At 40.2% G+C, this 15,885-nt stretch overlaps 1 protein-coding gene across 1 annotated transcript in view; it reads right to left on the bottom strand.

Moving 5' to 3' along the window:
• The window catches only part of cdkal1 (CDK5 regulatory subunit associated protein 1-like 1), a 293,873-nt gene that overhangs the window by 54,501 nt on the left and 223,487 nt on the right, over window positions 1–15,885 (bottom strand). The window contains exons 11-12 of the mRNA XM_066683019.1: window positions 10,211–10,391; window positions 2,738–2,800 (exon numbers count right to left, since the gene is read on the bottom strand). Of these exons, the coding sequence (XP_066539116.1) occupies window positions 2,738–2,800; window positions 10,211–10,391 (244 nt within the window). The remainder of the gene's footprint in view (window positions 1–2,737; window positions 2,801–10,210; window positions 10,392–15,885) is intronic.

Genomic DNA, 15,885 nt, shown 5'->3' with positions numbered 1-15,885 from the left:
TTTCATTAATTACACACATTCAAACGGGCATTTTGCCAAGGATGCAGAAAGAGGCGGAGAGGGAGGGAAAGTGTGAGTGTACAGGATTCGGTAGGAACGCACCTGTTCGGTGTAACGTGCACTCATGTATTTATTTATTTATTCACTGTCCCTGAAAGTTCAGGTCAGATATAATTCATTTCTGGTGGCGCAGACTGAAAAATGCATCAACTTGATCAACAAAACAACGGCAGAAAATATATCAAGGAAATAAATTAACAGGTTTTTAGAGAACACTTATAGCATTAACCTTCACATTCCACTATCGATTTAACCCCAATACTCAGTATCCACATTCTCGCTCTGTCTCGGTGTTTGTCTTCATTTCTCTCTCTGTGATAGATAAACCCCAGCCAAGAAACAAAGCCAGCAGACCCCAGGAAGGTGTCTCCATTAAGCGTTTAAATGCCAAACGATTGTGAGCAGCCAAAGTGGAGGCTCACGCATCATTAGAAAGGGATTAGTGAAGCAGCGCTTACTCATTACTCTCCTATGCCGGAGCCAAGATGGCCGCCGCCAGGATGCAGATCCACCATATTTGACTAAGGCTTGGTTTTAGCTTGACTAAGGTGCTCCATTTGACTGAATGGGACACAGAAACAACTGGACAATGTCAGCTTCAGTGAACACTTCAGACATTGGTGATTCTCAGAGTGGACCAGTAATACATCAAGGTCCAGGCCAGTGAACTGGAACGGACAGAAGCAATTTGGGCTCAAACTGTGAGGATCAAGCTTGCATCAGTATGAATATGAAGGTGTAAAATATGTATATTAAAATTGCACTGTAATCTTCCTAAGCCACTGTAGAATAACAATCCTGGACTAGAAGAGGTTACTGACAGGTAAAGGAAGGCTAAAATAATAATGATTCTAATAATGACCCTAGCAACTGTGTGTGTGCAGCCAGGACCTAAGTATGCAAATTACACCATGCTAACCATTGCCCATTAGCTCCCATTAACTGTGGGCCATGTTGGTGTTTTGAGTGAGGCATTTTTAAATAGAGTGTAATGTCTTGACACAGATGGATCTTGGGGAAAATGTGCAATCTCGAGGAGTACAGATATCAGCTACAAATAAGACAAGCCAATGTCACATTAGTCACAAACCATGTTTCCATTTAGCTGAACAAGTTATGGTGGAGATTTAATAGTAAGACAGCTATAACTCAACTGCACCATGTCTTAGCTCTAAAACTTCAGCTTAATATGGAATACTGGAAATGTATATATTTTTTATTATTTAATATTGTGACACTGGGATTGTGTGGAGAGCAAAAGTTATGTTTAAATGTCTCAGTGGCTTAGAACTGTTTCCATATACTGTATATAGTTATGCACAGTGGAACACAGACTTGAGAACTAACTCTGGCTGAATTTGACTGAACTGCACTCATGATTCCAAATACTGTTAATCCCAATATCTTGAGCAATAGCTGACCCAAGCACTGAAACATCTCTGCAAGCTCAGGGCAGGCTGTCAAGTCATCTTCTTTTGACATTTCCAAAACATGCCTGATCTTTCATTGAATGCTATTCTACCAAAAACAGAAAATCCCTTGGAAATCATTTTTGCAATTTTCATCTGGACTATGTTCATTTTTCCACAATCTAGCACATCACAGGCAGATAGTCTGTCCCTAAACAAAGAAAAAAACAAAACAAAAAAACCATCCTTCTCAGTGCCCAATAAATCAAATCATTCACTGCCATTCTCAGTGTTTGCAAGCACTGGGAAATCTCTCCTTTCCTTGCACTTTCTCTAGACACAACGTCCCCACCACATCTCCTCCTGACTTTATGGGTTATTCAATTTGGACTTGATTACAGCACAAATCAGTAATTAGTCAGGAGAAAAAGCAGGCACAGTGAAACCGGTGAAGGAAAGGCACATTCCAGCGACACTAGCAGGAATGACGATGGGTTTTTATGGATGGGAGATAGAGGAGACTAAAAGAGCTTGGCTCTGCTGAAATTTTAATGATGTCATTAAAAGGCAAGAGCTACAGGGCTCATGCTGTTTCCTGTCCAAACGCCTGAGGACCGTGACACTCCGCACTTGCTGTGTGTCTCTCCCTCTCTCCCTTCACAAATACAGAGAAAAGACTCGTCTCTCCTGAGATCACAATGACAAGTCTGACAAGAAGAATGCTGGAAAACCATTATCCACAGCATGCTCCTCCTGATGTCAGAGAGAAGCAATTCTTCCATTCCAGTACAAAACTAAAATATTAATAACAAAACAAGGAAAGGAATTTAGACAAAGGAAATTTCCTTGGGAGAGAAGCACCAAATAACGTTTGTTAATCAGAGCTGGAACTACGGTTGAAAACTCTGGCTACAATTGCTTCACTTGCAGCTGAAGCCAGATTTTCAGGAACATTCATTTACCCCTTCCCTATATTTTGACTACATTTTTACTTTTACAAAAGTGACATTTCTAAAATATCTAGGTGGTTATCACTAATAATATGAGAGTGTATGTTATCACTGTCAAACTCATGTTCCCATATCATAAACTGTCTGAAAACTCTCGCCGCTACAATGATGAAAATGTGCCCAATAGCATGAGAAGTGGAAGACCGTGGTTGCGGACTTGAAAAGAGGCTTGAGAAAAGCTCAGATAAGAATCTAAAACTATATAAATACACACAGGCAGAGAGAAAATAATCCTTCCGATGGTCAACTGGTTCTTACCTTGTGGTCGTAAGGGTTATACGAGTGAAACAGTGCAGACAGCTCTTTGGTTCGTCGTTTTTTCTGTTAAGAGAGAAAGAAAAGCTCTACTAAATGGGTGAACATGAAGGAAAAAACATTATCTTCAGTGAACATTATTGAAAACAGGCTTTAAAGACAAGACGACGAGACAGCTGGGACGTTAAAGAAAGGAAACACTTAAGGGACAGAAAATGTGAATATTTTGCCCACAGGAAAGCTAAGACTCTAGCTTTTCTTCCCTGTAAGAACTCAAATGCCCTTTATTTGTAATGAAATGCAAAGGCAGGGACTTGAGCTGATGTATGAAGGCACTTAATGCAATCACTTAAAAGAAGCAGTCAAAGTTATAAAAGGTTTAATTAGAACACTGATTAGACTGAGCCTTGCTGAGAAAAGCCACGCTTTTTCACAGCCACGAGAACAAAAGAGGGGAACTATGTTACACGGTGTATGCAGGAGTCAAAAGTTTGAGCACACATACATTGATACGATTTGTAGAATTCAATTCATGGAAAAATACATTCATACGCAATATATACTTATTTTTCTTATTAGAAATACATACACATATAAGCATATAAGATTCTTGATTATAAAAAGCATAGCTGGTGCATCTACATTTTGATTGATGCTGTCAATACAAACAATGCAGTGCTTTCAAAACAAGAACTTACTATTGTGCTCAGGGCATTCTTTCACTTGTAGAACCAAGCAATGTTAATATTTTTCACTAAACCACTTTAATCACAAGATACATCATATGAATAAAAATACAAATTGCTCGCAGGACAGGAATAAGAGATACCAGCCTGCCCCAGCACTATATTCATATATTATACACAGCTCCATTGTCAGACACAAACCAAATAAATATTTAATTTAATGTATTAAGAATTGAAAATGAACCAGTCAAACTAACCCTCCCTTATAACCCACACCATTTCCCATTAGGTAAGGTGATGGCCAAAGGCATTGTGATGCTTATGTATACAGCACAGAGGATTAGGCCTAAAAAGCAAAGGGCACTATAGGGCAGCATAATAAAATATCTAGGTTGGCTAATGATCTCCCTCTGTCTTTCTCTCTCTATCACATCTTCCAGCAGGATCATCAGCTGGCCACTACTGAGGAGGATCAGCCTGAATACAACCTCAGGGTTACCATTCCTGAGCTCAACCAATGAGCTCCCAGCAGGATTGGCTCGATAACGCCTGGCTCGTCCTGCTCCATCGGGCAGGAGTAAGAAAAAAAAAAACAGGAGACAGAATGCAGCAGTAAGTTCTGATCTTGTTTTTTGTCCAGTCTGAAAACTGCAGAGCATCTCCTGCTCCAGCAGCTTGGCCTCTGGCAGTTTGAGAGCAGAAAGAGAGAGAAAGATGGTAGATGAAGGCTGCATATCTGTCTTATGAGGACATGTTTGTATCCCTCTTTTTTTCCCCATTTAGACCTCATGACCTTGGGAATTCAATATTTCAGAATTGTAGGGCCCTGAGACTGCTCCATTCCTTAAGTGATGAGCTAAGGATGAAAAATTAACCTGATAAACCACATAACCAGTTCTCTCCTTACTTCCAAAGCCCTTGATATGACATCCATGAGCAAGAGAGAGAAGTTACTAAGGGGTGAATCTCAGGACACATTAGACCCAAAATGGCCTAAAGTATCCGCTCGTACACTGTAATGGTACACATAACAGCACCGTACAGAGGTATATCCATTTTCATACCACGATAATGACATCTTCCCCGCTCTGTCTCTCCTAGCCTCCTCACTGCACAATGACCTGAGCATTTCCAGGGATTATTAGAGTCTAAGCATTATGTCGTTGTGAGTAGGCAAGGGGAGTATTCAAGCTGAAAAACCTTGCTGAGGTTTCTTGGTTCTTGTGATTTAACATTCATTTCTGGAATGAAACTCAGAGGCTTTGTAATTAGTGTTGTGTTTCATTAACTTGAATAATGAGTTATTTCAGATGCAGCGGTGTAATGATTATTTTCATTATTCAATTCAGCCCAAGATTCATTTTTATCACAATATTTTAAACTAATTTGAACATGTAAATGTCACCTCGTTTTCATGTATAAAATGAAGTGATGTAAAACAATGCATTTAATTGCATCACTTTTTTCTAAACAAACGTCTCTAGCATTTAACAAGACTTGATGTTTCATTTTGTAAAGAAAAAAAACTACCGTTGCAGCTGCTACACCAGGTAAAATAACCAAGTGAAAGCCTTCCTTTCTGGATCTAAACAATGCAAAAATATGTTAACTTTTCTAGTACAATAATTTAAATAAAAATAACAATTTGCTTAATTATAATTATATACACAAGCAGTTGTAAATGTGTTTGCAGCAGTTTTGTTATCCTGTACATTCTGCATTGTTGGGTGGACTGCTTCTGTTAACAAATCAGTTCTACTTACCATGGGGTAATGTAATAAACATTAAAAGTAATAAACAATGGAATGGAATCTAAATCTATCCAGAAGAAAAATATCAGATTTATTTCATCTTAATTATAAAATTTCTAAATCTAAAAACAAACAACAGAGATGATAAAACACATAATTATGGGTAGAAATTGCTCAACTGGATACACATTACTTATTTCTGTTGGAAAAATATGATTAGCAGAAGAGATTTTGTGATTACACAATGTATAGCCTTTTTATACTCTATCCCTGAGCTCACTGGAGAATGGTATCACTGTGAAAATAGAATTCATTCAGAGGATAAAGGCTATTAATCACTGATAAGATCCCGTTTTTCTGCTTATGCACTGTACTGTTAACCCCCTGAGTTAAGATTAAAACATCTCCCTCTCTCTCACACACACACACACACACACACGTATATGGGTTTACATAGTACACACCATGTACAGCAGGTGAAGATAATGATGCTCTAGCATATGCCCTTGTGAACCTGTAATGGGTGGCAGATGTTAGCACAGCATAGGGGACACATTTGGGGGTGTACCCATGGCCTTATCCTGGTCTGTCTGAAACACAGCAATTTGCCTAAGGGCTGGAAGAGCCCAGGAGGCAGAAGCACAATGTACAAAGTTAAATGCAAACACTATCCTGCGTAATCTACCAGTCATTAGATATATGTAGCTTTCAGTAGATTACTCACCAACTGACAATACCCAATGTTCCAAAGAGTTCAAATTTCTTTTCAAAATTTCATACTCCCTTACATTTTTTCCTAAAAGCACACGTGAGGACGTTGACTAGCATCTCACAAGCGAGAAATAAAGATCTCCAACATGACTCAGCAGAGCAGCTGTCTGAGCTAAAACCTCTTAAATGCTAAACATCATGAGCAAAACCAAGCTTCCATAAGACTGCCTTGTTTAATTATGATGCTCTTCTTATTTTGTAATGGAAGGGACATAGTGTGAAGGATCAACATTTAGCATCATACCCACCTCTAAACCTGGAGCGTGAAAGGAGCTGGTGGTGGTGAGTAGATACGAAAAGCAAAGTAAAATAACTGAGTTTCATGAGAAAAATATGGCAACAAGGTTTAGAACAAGATTCCTCGAACCATGTCGCAGTGTATATCAACAGATCGCATTGACATACTCTTCCATCTTATTTTCACAATACTCTTGCACAAATGTATGAATTTCAATATGTGCACAAAGACGGTTTCAATTTAATACTCAAAAGAGGAAAAACGAAAAACACTAAATGCCAGCATGTTTTTTTGCGAAACCTAAGCATGCGTGTACATCATCATCCAGAGATGAATGCATTGCTTGGCCTGCCTCCATGGAACAGATAAAGCTCTTTTAAAATTCTGGACAAATAGGACATCACTAGGAACTTAATCCCCAAACAAATAATAAAAAAAAGACCTAGTAAGAACACAATCTCCACCTACGTACTCCTATTCAGAAGAATGGACTGAAAGGTTGAATAGCAGCAAAGAGAGAAATGATTTAAGCCCTTTTATTAAGACTTCATATTGTCACAAAAGCTAGTGACTGAAAGCAAGGATTTATGGTAAAAAGAGAACGTCTCATGTGAGCTGTGAAGTAAACAGAAAAAGTGTTTAGACGGGAGAAAACCTGCTATAAATCTAAGTACATCAACTTCAGCAGTTAATCTGTAAAGAATGTTTTGATTAATACGGTACGTACAGACTGAAGAGCACACTTCTCTTTCAAAACAAAGAGTGACTCTCTTCCTGAATCTGTAATTAAAGCAATTAGACATTACCCTAAGGTTTGACTAGACATCTTTCATAATAGCGAAGGCACAGATCAAGGTTTAACCTAAGAAATGTAATTTGAGATTCACTGAAAATCAACAAAATCACGTTGTAACAGAGAACTACGGGAAACCGCTGAGAACCTGCTGCTAGTAAAAAGCTTAGGTGAGTCAAAACAGAAAGTTAAACCTTCACACTCTGCTCCACACTACTCCAACTTCGGGCTTGAACTAGCAGATGTAGTGTAAAGATGTTGTTTATTTCTCCTTTTGAACTCATTCTAAACTGCTGTGGTCCAGAAGGCTTTTCCCATCTGTCTTTGTTTTAACACAAATTTGTTTTCACATTTTCTGAGCACTTCTGACTGACCTTGCTCCACCGCTGCTTTTAAAACTGGTACAACAGTTTACCCCAGTTACACCTTAAGCAGTACTCGGCCCGGCTCCTTTAATTTCCCCTGGTTAAAGAAAGCAGAAGTGAAGTGGACAAGCTGTCAGAGTAAACCCCTGTCCGGCTGGTCAGAGCAACATTCCAGGAGATCATTCCAATTTATCTCTGCTAACCCTCTCCATCACGTGGGACTAATTACGGCGGCCCTGTTCGCGAAGCTCCTGATTTAGACCGGCCTAAAAGCGCACGCCAGATTTCCTCAGGCCCGACCCACGACCATCCGTCCAACAGGGATGAGACATGGCAATCCATTACCCACCTCAAGCCATTTATCAAAGAGAAGTGGAAAGGTCCTGCCGATGAGATGGGCTAAACATGCTGAGATACCAAAGCGGAAGAATCGGACCATCCACAGCCCACCTTGCTCCCTCAGCCCCCTACAGGACTGGGCCAGGCAGCTGTTGCCATCTGGAAGAGTTATTAATGTGACACACTTCCAGCACCCCATGGCTTCTCCTATAGGAACAGCCCATATTTCTTGGTCTAGTAGAGAGATGCCACAATGCACTGACAGCAGGCGGCCAGGACAACAAAGTCTGCATCTCCTTACAAGCTCCATTTGGATACGACAGCCACAAGAATTCCATTTAAGTGGAATCGCAGAGTACAGCTGGAATGTCACAGAGACGACCAAAACTACTCAATTAAAATCCTCAGCACAGCTCACTGTTATACATCCTTTATGGAGAGAAGGAGATTAAGCATTCCTGCATTATTTAGAGAAAACCTGGCTAAGTCACCAGTCTGGTAACCTCTGCCTCTGAACTATAATGAGAGTAATTATACTGACACAATGTAGAGGGTCCCATTCACTTTCCTCATCACTGTATGCATTCATTATATCACAAAGTACCTGATTTCCTCACATAATGGTACGAGTGAATCTGAAATTCGATTTGATGAAGGCCATTATAGCTCAAATGAGCTCCCCACACCTCCCCCAGTGACAGCCCAAATGCTCAAAGCTGTGAGTGCCTTTAAAAGCTAAATTACCAGAAAATGATACTGCTCTGTATTTATATGCTATTTTTCTACTAAACGTATAGCCAAATAATCTTTGGAATGTGTCTTTCCAATGAACTGTGGCACGTCAAGTTAGCCTCGTCATTTCTGCAAAAATATTTATTGACATTACTTTGGTACTAAGACAAAAATGCAGTGTGCTCAAGGGAATACACCGTCTACAAATACCTGGGTGAGTCATGGCTCTAAGAGTTTTTTTGAATCCATGTGGATCAAAGGTGACATTTATAGTGGACAAATTAAGACTAAATGCAGATTAAAGTCAATGGAAAAAGAAAAACATTGCTACATTCTCCCAACTGAAAGGTTCTTGTAACTCATAGGTGGGGTGGTGTTTTTAGACACAGAAAGCGGGCAGGGGGAATGATATTGCGCATACTAAGCTATGCTTTAGATCTTATTTGATGTCCATTTTGGACATTTGAAAAAGGTGTCTTCTTCATGCAATCCTGCTAGAAGTGGACTTCCAAATGATCTACACTATAATTAAACAAATAACTGGGTCAGTGTCAAACTAAAGAAAAAAAATCAATTATTTTCTGACAGGGTTCATGAGACTTGTCATTAATACTAATATTCATATAAAATCTAGAATTCTTTGCCTTTGAATACTGCTCTATATTCAGTGATTTACTAAAACAGAAGTAAAATAAGGACATAGAGAGATAAAAATTCTACTGAAGAGAAAAAGACGACAGAAAGAATCAGAGCAGAAGGGGAAAAGGAGCAAAGAGAATTAATCAACACAAATTCAATAATACAGTCAGACAAGATCTAAAATAAGTGTATGTCTTTAAAGGTATTAATCTTTTTCAAAAAAGAACCACTTAATAGAGCATGTCTGTTCAAGGCCTATTGCAGCTGAAATCTCATGACATAACTGGAGCATGTCTTCTCAATTTGATAGCAGACGTAGCTTTCGGTCGTCCCTTGGAAACATTTTTGTAATGAAAAACCACCCAAACACTTTTTTTCCCCTTTAGATAAAATGTAATCGTCACTCCTCCCGGGTATTTTGTGGAAAGACTGCCTTCAAAAATATTACCGTTAACACTCTATGGCAGCAGGCTGCCTGATAACCCATCTCTGGACTTATCAGGACATGTCAGTGGATACAAATCTGGCCATGTCCTCCTGCTGTTAAAACGTACTAGTATACATCAGTGTCTACATTTCAAGGTCAGAACACAGACATTCCCTCTTCCCTGACCTCTCTTGTTTTCTATCAGGAAAGCTACCCTTCATTTAGAGCAAGAGTCATTCATTATGAAGCCATATGGTGTGTGTCATACATAATATTTGGTAACGCCTGAATAAACAAAACCCCAAAGCTCTAGAGAAGAGTGAGGCCTGTCACAGAGCTCTGACAAGGGGATTGTATTTTGGCACTGCGCATAGTCTCCTTGCGCACAAAGTGGTTGTTCTGACTGTGGGCCAGCTGAAAGTTGGAAGGGATACTTTCCTAATTCTGCTATGGGATAGTCCTGGCCTTTTGTTTAATTGTGCACTATTAACTTGTATAATCTCAAATGAAAATGTATGTGGAAGCTGACAGAACAGAAATATCTGTAGTTTCATAGCTTCAGGTTATGGTCACAATTCCCAATGCCAAGGGTCAACCAGAAGGGTTAAAATAAGCCCTGTCACTGCAATTCTCCAACATCAAGAATAAAGCCTTTTCAGTAGATTACAGAATGTAACTGCAATGGAAGGAGAGGGAAAGGAGAGGGAAGGAGAGGGTCACAAACACAAAGCTCACCACTTGGGCAGGGACCTGTTCCATCTTAGCTGCTGGGGTGCCAGGACGCGGATAGAACTGGTTGATGAAGAGGCTGGGAAATCGATACTTCTCCACCAGCTCCATTGTCTCTTGGAAGTCCTTGTCTGTCTCTCCTGGGAAACCACAGATGATGTCAGTGGCAATGGTGATGCCTGGTACTCTGGCAGAGAGAGAAAGAGAGAGAGAAAGAGAACATATTCACTATTGATGAAAGGCTGGAGATTTGCAAAAAAGTTGGCTTGGAGGTTAGCACATTCCTCTCTCAGCACTGGGATCTAGGGTTCAAGTCCCATGTGGGTGGAGTTTCCATGTTCTCCCCGTGTCTGCGTGGGTTTCCTCCGGGCTCTCCGGTTTCCTCCCACAGTCCAAAAACATGAAGTGTAGGTGAACTGGCTTCTCTTATAACTGTCCTGGTGTATGAGTGAATGAGTGTGTATGTGAATGAATGTCTGTATGTGTGGGAGTGAATGTGTGTGTGCCCAGATATGGATTAGCGCTCTATCCTGTGTGAAACCCTAGATTGAATGATTGGATTGAATGATGAGTGTTGATGGTAAGCATCCTTGGGTTTCTAGAAAGGCACTATATAAGTGTAACGTCAAATAAATAAAACAAAAAAAATAAAGTGGAAATTAAAAGCCAAGACTTAGTTCACTTTTTAAACACTGAAATTAGTTGTGTGTGCATCATTCAAAGAGAGGAAACACAGTCCAGCAAAGTCTCACGTTTAGAGTTAAAATAAAAGTGCTAAAAATAAAAGATCTGAAACCATATTGAATGCATCCTATGCGTACACTATGTGTAACTATGAGTTACACATTTTAACTTTAATAACTGGCATTTGAAAAATGTGTTATGAATGAGAGTGTGTATAAAGTAGGTTTGCAGTAAGCAGCACTCAACTTTGTTGGAGGAGAACGTACACAATTACGAGCTTATATATTTTACTACTATATATTTTGAGATACTCAAACAGCAAGTTTCCCCTCAGAAAGAGACATAGTACATAGTAGAGACTTATTAACAGACACGTAACTGCTGAAGATTTCTATTATGAAAGTTAATAATTGCAGGGCATCTGTGTGCTGTGAAATAGTGACCATGTGGACAGAGGGAGCAGTGGTAACATCTCACTAGTATACACCCTCCGCAAAAAAAAAAACGTATTAGAGGCCTCATCGACCATCACTTAGCCACATATACGATGATTAAATTAGGCCTTCTGCAGAGGAATTGATTAATTGATTTCCTTTTCTTTGTGTATTCTATTATTATCGATTACTAAAACTTTCGCAAAAACTTCAAGGCTTGGCTCCCATGCGTATTTTGTGGTGGGAGAGTATTATATGCTTCAGGTTATGGTGAATACATTACATGGTCTTTAAGCTTTTATAGCTGATAGACAGCGCATATTGACCCTGCATGTCCATTGTCATGCAAAGGTGAGCTTTGAACCTGAAAGAAAAACAGTAAAACACCAGAGAACAAAATCCTCCTAGGGATAAAGCACAGTTTTTGCTTGTTAAATATTTAAAGTAAGACTGTTTTGAGCTGTTATATTAAGTCATATTTCCACACTGTAACTGTCATACATGTCTTTGTGGCCAATGCCGCCTTAAATCTTTCATCTTTTGATGAAAACAGATTAAAATGAGTAACTTCTGAAATGTTCCTTCTCTGTCTGTCATTTACAGATTCTAACATGCACTCCAAAGAGTAAAAAAACCGAACTAATGTAGTTATTTAGCTGTAAATGGCTAAAATGACTGCACAGAATATGAAACCTAATCATGCACCAATCCTGGACAACCATCAGGTAAGTATGATTACATTACATTACATCCTTGTCTTTCCATTTCCCAAAGCACCCTGCACACTCTCAACCCCAACTAAAGCACCAGCCTCCTATTCCTGCATGCTTATTGACAACACTCAGCATAACGCTCATTCCTAATCATGTTAGGGTTAGCTGTACATTTCCAGCAGATAACCCCTGACCTATTGATACATTTCTACACTCAGCCAACATTAATATTCAAGAGTGTCCGCAGGCAGTTCTGAATCCTTGACCTTATAAACCAGGGAGAGAAACAGACTGCATGGCTGAGAAGGCCCAGGGTCCTAGCTCCTCAACTTAAGCCAAGCTTAATAAAACAGTTGTCTTTTTTTTCCCCTCTCTTTGCTACTCCTCCAGTATCCTGGGTGATTTGTACTGTTCTGTAGTGTACATTTGGTTTTGGTAATGGTGGTAATCACAGGGGCCTCTGCAGTGTACAGTGTACAGTTTCAGCCTTGTTCGTGTTCTTCCAATCCCCAGCACCCCAATTGCCACATCTCCCACTCACTCACTTTCTTTGTGGGTTAAATTTATTATTACGATAGAAAAAAATGCATTCCACAATAAAGTACAGCTTAACATCATGAGGGAATTGGGTGTCGATCAAGAAGCGTGCTGAAAAACCTAGAAAATCGCTTCAAGCTGCCGCAATACAGAGAGTCTGTAAATCTTTAGTTAACATTGAGATCCAATAGCTAATAAGAGGCATGCATTTCGCAAGGACACGAAGCTTTACTGTTTATATCCTTAGAGAGCAGAGAAAAACAGATCTGCAGTACTTCAATATAATAGTATTGATCTAATAAGTGTTCAATCCCACCTCAATAAATATAATACACCACCTCATGAAACAACACTATTCTGGAAAAATCTGGGCAAATCTGTGTGAGCTATTTGTTTATTAACTGGGCCACGCTTTGAGAGACGAAAGAGAAATCTTATGCGCATTCCATTAGCATTCACTGTTCTGCTAAGAGTGGTCAGGGGCACTCTGGAAGTGCTTGTTAAAGGTTGTGTTATTTTGAAAACAATGAGGCATGCCTCAATATCCAGAGACCAATTAGTGAGGCAAGCTGTCCACAGAGGCTCAGCTCTGGATATATACCATTCAACTTGCCTCGTTAGCTTCAGCTCCATCACTGAGTGAAGGTATGCTAGTGTGCTAGCTTTCCATAAACTGCTTTCAATAATGGGTAAATGTGTTGAAAAGATCACCTTGGGTCAGTTGATCCGGTCTCTATAATGTGTAGGGTAAGGTATGGACAGGCATTGATTATGAAGTTATTTGTTCACCCATAGAGTGACGGAGTTACCACGCAAGATGAAAAGCACTGCAGTGAGTTGAACTTGATATTTTTACATGGCATGGTGTGAATGTGAGGTAACAGGTTATTCTCCACCCCCAGCCCCCACCAGGAAGATGAGGTGTGTAGTCAGCTAAGGGCCTTAGCATTTTGCTCCTAGCTACACTCAATTAATCTACTATACAGGCAAAGGACCATGTTGTATTCACCAAGGTGTTATCTGGTGTATTAAAAAAGCATCAGGTATAGCAGAGACTTGGAGCAACCTAACAAATGAGCTCATTAAACAAACCTCACTGCATTAGTGAAACAAAATTGCAACTCCCTGCTGTAAGATTATTTGACCATGGAAGACACAAACATAATTTTCCTGATAGCTGCGGACCGAAGGATGACGGTGAACCAAATTGGCGGTGCATTAGAGAAACCAGGTGCATCCATGTCTCAAGAGGAAAGGAATCTATAGTTCATCAGATGGTGGAGAGAAGGAGAATGTGAAAGAGTGAGAAAGCGAACAGAGAGGGAGAATAATGCTGTCTTGCTCAAATCCATTACCTTCTCTCCACCTCTTCAGGCCCCTCTTCCCTGAGGGAGGAAGAATAGAGGGGAGAGAAAGAGGGGGGGGGGAAGGAAATTATAGAACTGGCAGCCCTCTCCTCCAGTGTGCGGCCCCACAATAGCTGCCCGTGTGCTCTGGCAGATGGAGGACTCTTTGATGCATTGTTGGCTTGTCAGCCATGATTGCACAGGCCTTTGGAGGCACCATAATATGGCCAGTTTAAATGTTATTAGGGAGCATCTCTTGCCCAGTCCATGGCTACAGATAACAACAGTCCAAGCCTCCACCGTGTGCGGCAGTGTCTGTAAGAACAGTCCTTCAAAATCCGTTGAAGCTTGGAGAGGATAAGACTAAGCTCATTTTCCTTAGCTAACAACTCCACGTTAGCTGGAACATGCTATGTACTTGTGCACATATAAAAATGCACCGTGGCTGACTGACCTTTTAAATGGTGACATCAGTGGCCATCCGGAATGAAGAATTAAGTCTTTAAACTGAAAGTAAAACAGCAGAGTGGGCCGTAACTCGACGCGTCCTGTAAACTAGGCTCCAAATAGCCACCAGCTAAACAAACAGCTGTAGACGAAGTATATAATGGCTTTGTCCCAGTGTACGCCGAAGCAAGGAAATGCAATAGTATGCAACCAATGTTCCCTATTTCCAGGAATTCAGCTGCCAGTTAGAGCAAATGCAAATGGACAATAGGGTGAATCTCATTTCTGCTTTCCTCTGACATAAAGTAGAGACAGAAATGGAGATCTTCAAGTTGCTCCAATTGTCTATGTGACTACATTCCGGGATCAGGGTTCAGTCAACACACTGACAGTTGCTTCTGCATCTGTCAAATATCAATATCTCTCATGGCAGGGACCTTTTGGCTTTTGTTTATGCAGCAGATCCAATTACAGCCGAGTGTGGAAGCAGCAGGCCTGAGCGAGGATTGGCCCTCACCGACAGGGTGCTCACTTCACTGGGTTTTTTGGCACAGAGTCAGCAAGTACAAACCAAGCACCGTATCCAAGACACCTACCTCATTACCACTGCATGATGCTACCTATCCTTTAGAAAGGTATGGATGCCCATGCAAAAATATTGAAAGCACCCTTATCGTGGTTTGTTATTGATATTGCTACAGAAGGCAAGGGGAGCAGCCAGTGGGTGGAGAGAGCACTTATCGGAAGAAGTCAGAGTGGGCAGCTCAATTTCATCCACTAATGAACTCCAGCTGGGGTGTCCCCAGTGGATACCTGACCGAATGTTCTGCTGTGTTAGCTCAAATTAGGCTTAACGAAGAGCCAGCTCCCCATGTCATTCCCGACAGCGTCATGTATCGAATGTTTTGGTTTTGTTTTTTTTTTTTTTTTCTTGCATGGGATCAATCTCATTCACTCTGGATCCAGTACATTACTGGGGAATTTGAAGAACAATTTAAATCAGGAAGCCTTGCAGTCAAAGAGTGAAGTGGCTGACTATGAAGAATATTTAGTACCAAGCAGCAGGACAGGCCTGAGATTCAAATATTTCTCTATTCTCTATTACTCAAGTTATGATAAACTTGCTGGTAGCTGCATTGCCGTCAAGAGAAGTCTCAATGAAAAAAAAAAATGGATATATCATTTCAGCCGTGTGCCAATTTACCGTTCTAAAGTTAGCATAATATTCACCACCAGAAAAACAAGAACTCCACAGAACTTTATTTAGGCGGTCAGTAAAGAAATCCATGTGATCTCCAAGTAAACGGTAGAATTCGTTATTCAAGTGCGGAAATATATTCATACTTCTACTGCAATCTGTGGCATTTATTTTCTCATGTTTACATTTTATACCTACTTGCACTTAAATTTGCTCGAGAACATTTCTCCCACAGAGCCCAAAATCCTTTTAATTAAAACAGAAATAATCACACTGGCAAGTGTGGGACTTGGGGTGGAGGCTTATAAGAAGACTTCTTTGT

Source organism: Hoplias malabaricus, chromosome 10 (genome assembly GCF_029633855.1).
Source record: "Hoplias malabaricus isolate fHopMal1 chromosome 10, fHopMal1.hap1, whole genome shotgun sequence".
NCBI lineage: Eukaryota > Metazoa > Chordata > Actinopteri > Characiformes > Erythrinidae > Hoplias > Hoplias malabaricus.
This window is presented reverse-complemented; position numbering and strand designations above follow the sequence as displayed.